The sequence below is a fragment of the Gekko japonicus genome, unplaced genomic scaffold, assembly GCF_001447785.1.
Source record: "Gekko japonicus isolate JY-2015 unplaced genomic scaffold, Gekko_japonicus_V1.1 scaffold1828, whole genome shotgun sequence".
In the NCBI taxonomy this organism is placed as follows: domain Eukaryota; kingdom Metazoa; phylum Chordata; class Lepidosauria; order Squamata; family Gekkonidae; genus Gekko; species Gekko japonicus.
The window spans coordinates 369047-379077 of NW_015176028.1; the positions used below are offsets into that span (position 1 = coordinate 369047).

The 10031-nt window shown below is 49.3% G+C and overlaps 1 protein-coding gene across 1 annotated transcript in view; it reads right to left on the bottom strand.

The window, feature by feature from the left end:
• Nucleotides 1–10029, bottom strand: part of LOC107123374 (short transient receptor potential channel 5-like) — a gene marked incomplete at its 5' end in the record, with an annotated part of 88902 nt that extends 78873 nt beyond the window's left edge. The window contains 1 exon segment of the mRNA XM_015426612.1: nt 9810–10029. Coding sequence (XP_015282098.1) covers nt 9810–10029 — 220 coding nt within the window.
• Nucleotides 10030–10031: the final 2 nt, after the last annotated feature.

Genomic DNA, 10031 nt, shown 5'->3' on the forward strand with positions numbered 1-10031 from the left:
GAATGTCAGACAAGGATTTGGGAGACCTGGGTTCGAATCCCGACTCCACCGTGGAAGCGTGCCAATTGACGTCGGGCCAGTCACACACTCTCAGGCTAACCTACCTCATAGGGTCATTGTGAGGATAAAATGGAGGCGGTGAAAATAAGAATGTCAGACAAGGATTTGGGAGACCTGGGTTCGAATCCCGACTCCACCGTGGAAGCGTGCCAATTGACGTCGGGCCAGTCACACACTCTCAGGCTAACCTACCTCATAGGGTCATTGTGAGGATAAAATGGAGGCGGTGAAAATGACGCAAGCCACTTTGGGTCTTTGTTGAGGAGAAAGGCGGGGTATAAATGAAGTTAACTGCATAAAGCAAACAAAATTCATTTGTTTGAAGGGAAGGCTTATGGAGCTCCGTCATGCAGGCACTAGAAAGCAGGGTGGGATGTTTAACTGATGGAGAAGTTTTCTGCGGGCCGCCCCCGCCTTGGAAAGCCACCAGCAGGCAGAAGCAAGCTGAGCCCCGACACCACTGGCAGTGCCACAAGGACCTCTTGGCTCAGAGCCGGCTAACAGCAGTGTCCCCAGGTGTAGGTTCACCTCTTGCCACCTCCTCTCCTCCTCCTCCTGGCTGGGTCTGAGCAGAGCACCTTCCTTCCACTGCCAGTACTGCTGGGGGTTGGCACGGCTTGCTCCTGGGCCCGTTCCAGTCAGTGTTATATAGGGGAGTTCCATTTTCCGAAGTTCGCTTTCTCAGGTATAGCCGTTGCTTCGTCTTATTCTCTTTTAAAAGAGGAATTGCTCTTCCATTTCTCTTTGGTTCCTCTTTGAAGAGGAGCTGTTTTCCGAAGTTCGCTTTCTCAGGTATAGCCGTTGCTTCGTCTTATTCTCTTTTAAAAGAGGAATTGCTCTTCCATTTCTCTTTGGTTCCTCTTTGAAGAGGAGCTGGCGCTCCCATTTTGTAACTTCAGCCCTTGTCTTATGTTGCGCACCGCAGTGGGGTGCTCTAGCAAGAGTGTGACAAGGTCCGGGAAGACTTTGCCTGCTTCTGGGCATCCCCAGAATGAAATTGCTGAAATGCGGCAGAACCTCCCTTACGTCCCTTCCTCTCTTTGAATCAGAACGGAACCGATCAGCAATGGACTCCAAACTCCTAAGAAGAGGAAACGAAATGGATTGTCGAATTTCAGGGCGAAGTTGGGTAAAGGAGGAATCAGGAGAATTTCTCAGAACCACCCTATTCCAAGTTGCCCGTCTGTCCTGACACTTTCTTTCCCCCGTATCCCACATTCTTTGCCTGCAGAAACGAATCAGCGGAAAAGCTTCTGACACAACAACCCAAATGTTACACTCGTTGTGAGTAATCATTGTTAGACCTGTTACTATAGTGACCGAAATGCTGTCTGCACAGAACGTGACGTGACTGTTCTTTCCGTTCATCTTTCTCTGTTTCCCAGAGAAGGCCTTTCATAAATTCTCTCAAAAGCAGAACTTATTTGCAAGGAAGCGTCGCCTTAATTCCCCAATTTAAACCCCTATTATGCCTTTGTTTGTCGGAGAGCAACAAAACCCTTTCAAAGAAGAGAATGTAATTGCGAGAAGACACCCAAATAGCAAGCCGAACACAAGACACATCATCAACTCATTTACGACAATCTCTGCAATTTGTTTCCTCATTGTTTCCCCAGAAGGATTGCAGGCAATTTCATTGGGAAGGCAGGAAGGGATGTGTTAACGCATCACACCAGGTTAGGCAATTGTTCTCGGGCGGCTCCCCGCAAGACCCACATCCCTTTCTGAGGCAGCGCCTTCCCGTGGCTTGGCACGCTCAGATCCTCAGCCTCATTTTCATTTTTAGAAACTGTGATTGAACTGTGAGAACAGCCTGCCTGCAGAAACACGAGACTCCGAGAGGGTAATTAGTTGTTTTTTTTCTTTTTAAAAAAGTCACTTGGCTGCTCACAAATCTAATCAAAGTTTTAATTTTTATAAGCTCTTATGAGATCTGTTGGAATTGATGAAGTGTATAACATATTATTTCCTAGAAGAAACAAGGAGGGGAACAAAAACTTGACCCCAAAAATGAATGAAGAACCAAAGAGGTTAATGGGACACAAAGTAAGGGGCCCAGTATTAATTTCAATACGTATAAAACATCAATATATAAATATTGCAAATTACACTATTACACATTGTCTTACAAACAATTATAGCCCCAAATATAGCAATAAGAATACAATTCATAAAGTATTTCAAAATATTTTTGCAACCCTGAAACAGATGTGTAGTATTACAATTATGCGCCTAAAAATATTAAACAAATATCCTAATAGCCAATGTGCAGAAATAGCGAGAGCTACAGATGTGACCGACAGGGAGGGAGGGAGGGATGTGCAGAAATGGCGAGAGTTACAGATGTGACTGACAGGGAGGGAGGGATGTGCAGAAAGAGCGAGAGCTACAGATGTGACCGACAGGGAGGGATGGATGTGCAGGAAGAGCGAGAGCTACAGATGTGACCGACAGGGAGGGAGGGATGTGCAGGAACAGCGAGAGCTACAGATGTGACCGACAGGGAGGGAGGGATGTGCAGAAAGAGCGAGAGCTACAGATGTGACCGACAGGGAGGGAGGGATGTGCAGAAAGAGCGAGAGCTACAGATGTGACCGACAGGGGGGGATGGATGTGCAGGAAGAACGAGAGCTACAGATGTGACTGACAGGGAGGGAGGGATGTGCAGAAAGAGCGAGAGCTACAGATGTGACCGACAGGGAGGGAGGGATGTGCAGGAAGAGCGAGAGCTACAGATGTGACCGACAGGGAGGGATGGATGTGCAGGAAGAGCGAGAGCTACAGATGTGACCGACAGGGAGGGAGGGATGTGCAGGAAGAACGAGAGCTACAGATGTGACTGACAGGGAGGGAGGGATGTGCAGGAAGAGCGAGAGCTACAGATGTGACCGACAGGGAGGGAGAGATGTGCAGGAAAAACGAGAGCTACAGATGTGACCGACAGGGAGGGAGGGATGTGCAGGAAGAGCGAGAGCTACAGATGTGAGCAACAGAGAAGCAAAAGAACTTCCGGCCACTGGTTGCACTTGTTGGTGTAGGGACATGATTCTTGTGATATGTGCAAGAGGTCTGGGTCCCTGGAAAGGTCTGCTTGCTCAGAGGGGCAGTGACCCAATGGCAGACCCCATGGTCAGACATTCGGTCCCTGACAGCTTCAGTCAGAGCTGCTGGAAGAGAGCTTCCTCTGCTTGAAAGCCACTGCAGTCTGAGGAGACCAGGCTGAACTTGATGGACCAAAATTGGGATACGGCAGCTTTGTTTGTTCAGCTAGGATGAGCCAGCACCCTTCTACTCCCCCTTGAACCACCTGAGAATGATTTGTCCCATCCCACTAGATTGTCCAGGACCTCTCTCTCAAATGCACACCTGGTAAGGAGGCTGGAAATTAAGAACATAAGAGAAGCTCTGCTAGATCAGACCAGCAATCGATCTTGTCAAAATACAAATGCAAATACAATACCTTTATTGGCATAAAATATCAACTACAACGTGCAGCACAGAGCCTCAAGATAGGCGGAGGGGGGGGGATCACATTCCGAATTTCCTTAATATGAGCCTCTCCTCCTAGATACCTCATAAAAGAAATTTGCTACAGGTTCAAGAATTTCTATATTATGCAAAGAGAATAAAGAACTAATTTTATACTGTTGGAGTTTCAAGTTGCTACACTTCAGTCATTACAGAGTTTTAAGTGTTGTTTGTCAGGAAACAGGATGTTGTGTTACATAATGTATTCCATGGCGGGAAAGTTTGAGGGAGCTGCTTAGTCTAATGAAGTGACCTGTAGCCTTTGTATTGGTCAGCTAACAACTTGTTTGTGGAAATGCTTTGATCTAGCATTAATGTATTCACAAGGTTTTATGGCCCTTTGTGTGAAGCACAGGAAGCGCTCTCTTGAAGCCGCTGGGTAGATAGGAAGATGTAGCCGTTAGCAAGTAGAGCTGAAAAGTAACTGTAAGCATGTAATCTAGTGTTTTATTTCTTTTTATCCAAAGTACCCTATCCATGCTTTGTTTTGTAGTAAAGATATTTTCTTTTAACTAATGTGACTCTTGTGTTTGCAAAACGACCATCGATCTCGAATCTCAGAATCTCTTATACTCATCAGATTGGCCCAAAAGGGGGTCCAACACAGCTTCAATATTAGCAACACGGATGTCATAGTGGAATTTACAGTACAAAAGCACATGTCCAATAGATTCAATTTCCCCCATCCCACATGGACACAATCTATCTTTATAGGGAATTTTCTTGATCTGTTGAGGGAAGGACGTCGAACCGAGCTAGCATGAAAGCCCTACGAAGATGGGGCTGAATCAGTCTTGCCAGATATCCTGAGGAAATGTGGCTGAAAGGTCCCACACTCAAGGGAGAGGAATGTCTGTGCGCAAGTCTTCTCAGATCTTGCACCTAATCCATCCCGTCCAGCTTCCTGTCTCCCACAGAGGCCACCCAGTTCCTCTGGAGGGCCAACAACAGGACAGAGAGGCCGAGGCCTTCCCCTGAGGTTGCCTCCTGGCTCTGGGATTCAGAGGCTTAGTGCCTGTAAATGTGGAGGTTCCCCTCAGCTGCCGTGGCTAGTAGCCACTGATGGATTTTTCCTCCATCAATCTTTCTAATCCCATTTGAAAGCGGTTTATTGCTGTGGCCATCACGGCACCCTCTGGCAGCGAATCCCACCATTTGATCACTCTCTGTGTAAAGGGGTATTTCCTTTTGTCCATCCTGAACCTACTGCCCATCAGCTCCATTTTGGGGCAGGGATAAATAATTCTCTTTGTCAGCTCTCTCCAATTAAGGCAACGATGGGGCTGCACGGCAGATTTCAAGTGGCCTACAAAAAGAAGAGCAGAGCTGCAAGTCTCGTGTCCAGCCCAGCCTCGTCTCGTTCAGTTCAGCCAGTTTACTTCTGCGTTGTTCCGATCCACCCAAGTGGGTGGAATGGGAAGGAAGACCAGCTTCCCAGTCACCAGTTCCACCATCAGGGTGTTTCAGTGCCACATATACACTGAATCAGATCATCCAGGTCATTATTGTCTACTCAGACTGGCAGTGACTCTCCAGGGTCTGAGGCAGAGGTCTTTCACGTCACATCTTACCACTTCTTAACTGGAGGTGCCAGGGCCTGAACCTTGGACCGTCTGCATGCAAAGACGAGGCTCTTCCACTGAGCCACACTGAACCACACCTTCTAAGGCCATTGAAGTCAGGGTGTAACGCAGCTTAGGCTGGCACTCTTTGATTTCGAGGGGCGTATCTAGCCAGCTAACGTGTTTTAAGTTTTTATGTTCCTGTTCGTCTGTGTGAGCAGCGTCTGAGTCCTTGCTGGCTCTCAAAGTAGACCAGCACTTATCCCAACTCCCCCTTTCTCCTCTCTTTGTTTTGGTATTCTAATGCACCAGTTGGCTTTCACTCCAAGTAAGTCGATGCTCACGATTCTGAGCTTTCTCCATGAATATCCACTGACCCCACAGCGCTGCTCCCTCAGGAAAGGGAGGAGAAGGTTAATATTCTGCACGGCTGTCTGGTGTTTGCCTCGCCTTGCCTGAACTGCCGCGGACTGCTGTCCAGGGTCCTGAAGGAGACAAAGGTGAGCCGCCACACCTGTTCTTTTAAACAATAATTCTGCTGGAGGTGGCAGTAGAACCTGACTCCCCTCTCTAGTTGTTGTTGGGTTTTTTTTGGGGGGGTCTCAGATTCTTTTGCCCTTTCCTTAGGCAAGGGCAGCTCTTTCGATACTCAGTTCAAACAGCCAGCATCCATCAAGAGTTGATGGATGGTCTTCAAGGGATGTCAGGTTGAATAATCCTCTAACAGGGCTGCCTCAAAGCATTCCGATCTGGCACCACAGAGCACAGAAGTGCCGTCGACGTGAGCCGACAGGATCTTACTGTGTGCTGACTCATATCAGAGGTCAAGGCTTCTTGCACCGATGGGGAAAGGGAAATGTATCTGTTTCACTGATTGGCTTCCCTAATTCTAATTAAAACCATTCCCTTTCATAGTACTGCAAAGGAGATAAGAGATTTTCACACCATATGGTGCTTTATACTCAATAGTGCTTAACTTTTAACACTTAACACTTGGTCAGTGGGGAGCGCAAGTAAGAACAGACTGCTACGGAGGGGAAAAAACACACAGAGAGAGGGGAAAAAACCTTCACCCACATGCATCATTAAGCTTAGAGCATCAGCGTAATATTTTGAGAGATACGGCAAAGCAGCATCCATTTCCATAACTTCACTTGACCTTAGCCAGGTTTCACAAACAAACCGAGAATTATAAGTGTCTGTTTGGGAACTGGAGAACAAGCTGGACGCTGGATTGTTTTTGAGGATGGAGTGTGCGCCAGCATAATTTTTGGATGTCGTCTCAAGTGCGGGATTTGCAAGTGCAAAGCGACATGCCAGGCCCAGAGATCTCGGCGGCATGGAGATCGAAGTGGAGTTGCAGAGAAATCCTGCAGCTATTCACACCTTGATTCAAATCCACTGGGGACAGCAGAACTCCAGCCTACCTGGAGTGCAGGTTTAGTACAAAATCAATCTGGAGAGGCAAGAATGCTGCAAGGACCTGTGGGGGGGGGGGGGGGGGGGGGGCTGCACTGCTTTTCAGGAAGCATCAGCATTGCCTGGAATAGCCTACAGTCCTCCAGACCAGGCTGTGTCACTTCCCTCTTATCGGAGGAGGAGATTTCAGAGACTGTTAAACTTTCCCCAGCAACTGCACAGGTCTATGTACTTCGTCCATCCCTCACCCTTCCTATAAGGCAGGGGTCCCCAACCAGTGTTTCCTCTAAGTTGAGTTAGTGTGAGCTAGCTCACAGTTTTTTAGCCTCCAGCTCACCTATTTTTGTCTTAGCTCAGGAAGGATGGCTCCAGAGCCAACGAATTGATGCAGGAGCCAAATCGCTCGCTCACAACTTTAATGCCAGTAGCTCACAAAGTAGGATTTTTGCTCAGAGGGCACACTGTCCCCAACATGGTGCCCATGGGCACCACGGCACCTACTAGAACTTTCCTGCTGCCTGCCAAACGTTTCGAGAAAGCGGGTGGGGCAAGGTGGGGGCTATGGCCCAGCAAGGCTTCTGATTGGCCACTGGAGATCTGATTGACTGTGCAGATTCCTTGAAAGGCTGCTTTGGCAGCCGCTGACACCCCAGCACAGGGATCTTCACTCGTGGGACTGAAGGTCAGCCCCGGTAGCCGTTCTGCGGCTGCACCCAGCATACTGCCTCAGGGGCCCACAGGCTTGAAATGTCTGGGGATCCCTGTTTTAAGGGGCTCAGGGAATCCTGAATGGTCCTTCCCTCCCTCATCTTATGCTCACAGCAGCCCTGTGGAATGGGTTGCGCCGAGAGGGTATACCTGGCCCAAGGCCACTCTGTGAGCTTCACGGCCAAGAGAGGGTTCAAACCTGGGTCTCCTGCTTCCTTGTCTGCTATTCTAACCGCTCTATAAAACACAGACTCCCTATCTGCCCGGGACTCAGAAGGCAGGGGCCAGAGCATCCTGGCCTGGGTGAAACCGTGGCCTGGGTGAAACCGGCACCACTCCAGGTGCAAACTGAGTAATTTCTGCTGCTCTCCCCTCCATCATGGTGTAATAAAGAATCCGACGAGGAGCTGGGAGACCCTGGTTCAGATCCCCACTCTGCCAGTTTGTCATAGTGGTTAGGAGCGTGGACTCCAATCTGGGAGAACTGGGTTTGATCCCCCACTCCTCCACATGCAGCTGCTGGTGTGGCCTTGGGTCAGTCACAAGTTTTCTCAGAGCTGTTCTCTCACAAGCAGTTCTCAAAGAGCTCTCTCAACCCCACCCATCTCACAGGGTGTCTGCTGTGGGGAGGGGAAGGGAAAGGAGATTGTAAGCTGCTCTGAGGCTCCTTTGGGTAGTAAAGGGCAGGGTATAAATCCAATTTCCTCCTGCTCCTCTTCTTTGGAACCATTTGGAAGCCCTCTCTTACTGCTCCCCCCCCGTGCCTGGTGTTCAGAGGTATACTGTCTCTGATCCTTGAGGTTCCATTTAGCTGTCATAGTTCAAAGCCACTGATAGATGGCAAATGTGTCCAGTTCCCTTTTAAGGCTACTTAAGACAAGGCCATTACCATCTTAACATCTTTAGACAGCAAATCCCGTCAGCTAACAAGGCTAGGCATGAAGAAGGACGTTCTCTCATTTTAGGGCACATAGGAAACTATGAATCTTGAAACTCTAAAACCCAGAGATAGTTTGGCCTGAGGCATTTTGGGTGCCCTGAGAGGCATCCATCATTTGGTCTCCTCTATGACACCGCTAGGGAGCTCTGGATGCATATCACGGCTCATAAAATAATGGACAACGGATACAACAATATCACTGATTCCCGGATACCTACTGTCTGGCTGTCCCAGATCCAGTGGCCACGGCTGCAATTAAAAATCAGACCTGTATCTGTCGTCCCCCCCAGCTACACCCCAAAAAGGTAATAAAAACAGCCAACAAAAAATATGTCTACATTCTACAGAAGAGAAAACGCCTGTTAATTTCAAGGTCTAGGTGCCAACCTGACTTGCACAAAAACTTCCCCCTGAGCAAAATGAATTTGCATGCAAACATCACACACACCCCTCCACACACCCCGATCCAAATCCGGAAACACCTTAGAGACCAACAAGATATTCGGGGTATAGACTTTGCAGAGCCAAAGTCGTAGTTGTGGCTCAGTGACAGAACATCTGCTCTGCATGCAAAAGGTCCCATGGTCAATGCCCGGCATCTCCAGAGAGGAGGTGATGTGAAAGACCTCCGCGGTCAATGCCTGGCATCTCCAGAGAGGAGGTGTTGTGAAAGACCTCCGCTCAGGACCCTGGAGAGCCACTGCCAGCCTGCCTATCCGACTGAGGGACCAGTGGTCCGATGCGGTACAAGGGAGCCGCATGTCTTTAAGCACCAGCTGGACAAATACTTGTCAGGGATGCTCTAGGCTGATCCTGCATTGAGCAGGGGCTGGATTAGATGGCCTGTCTGGCCCCTTCCAACTGTGCGATTCTGTGATTCTATGTGGAAGCTCATTTTGTCTCCAAAGAGTCTAACGGCACCTTTAAGACCAGCAAAGTTTTATTCTAGGCATAAGCTTTCATGGGCATGCACAAGAATAAAACTTTGTTGGTCGTAAGGGTGCCGTTAGACCAGGGGTCATTTCGTAGAAAAAGAGATGCAGGCGCTCGTTAGCATAACTCATTAGCATAACTTATTTGCATATGCCACACCCCCTGACATCACCGGAAGTGTGTCAGAAGGCAACACCCACCGCTCAGGCTCCACTGGACTGTTTTGGATTGCTAGCTATTGGGGGGGATGGGGAACGTGCATATCTGTCCTCCCAGAGGAGGGAGAGCTTGTACCTGAATAAAACTTGGTCTTAAAGGTGCCACTGGACTGTTTTGGACTGGGGGGGGCCCCTCTGCAGCTTACCTGGCTGCTTCTTGCTCTGACTGAGGGCCGCTGGGAGCAGGGGGTGGGGCTTGTTGCATGTGCCCGCCCCCTGGGCTCTTTACTGCCAGAGCTCCGCTCCTGTGCTCTCCTGCAGGAAATGACCCCTGCATTAGACTCAAACTTTGTTCTGCTGCTTCAGAACACAACGCCGCAACCCCACCTGAATCTGCCTATGAAGCTCCTACCTGGGAAATCTCGTGGGTCTCCAAGGCACTGCTGGACTTCAATCTTGTTCTTCTCCTGCAGACCTCCCCCCCCCCCGCGCGCCCCGAACCTAGAACCCAGGGGAGTATCATCCACTCGACGACGGTGGGGGGAGGCCCCTGCATGTGCAGGTCGGTCCTGACGATGTGCTGCGAGGCCAGCAGCAGCATGAAGAGGAAGGTCAGGTAGGAGCCCGTGTGGCAGATGAACTTGATGAATGGCTTCTTAATGAACAGTCCCAGCCTGCTCTTGGGGGCCAACAGGTAGGCCACGGAAAGGACGGGGAAGAGCA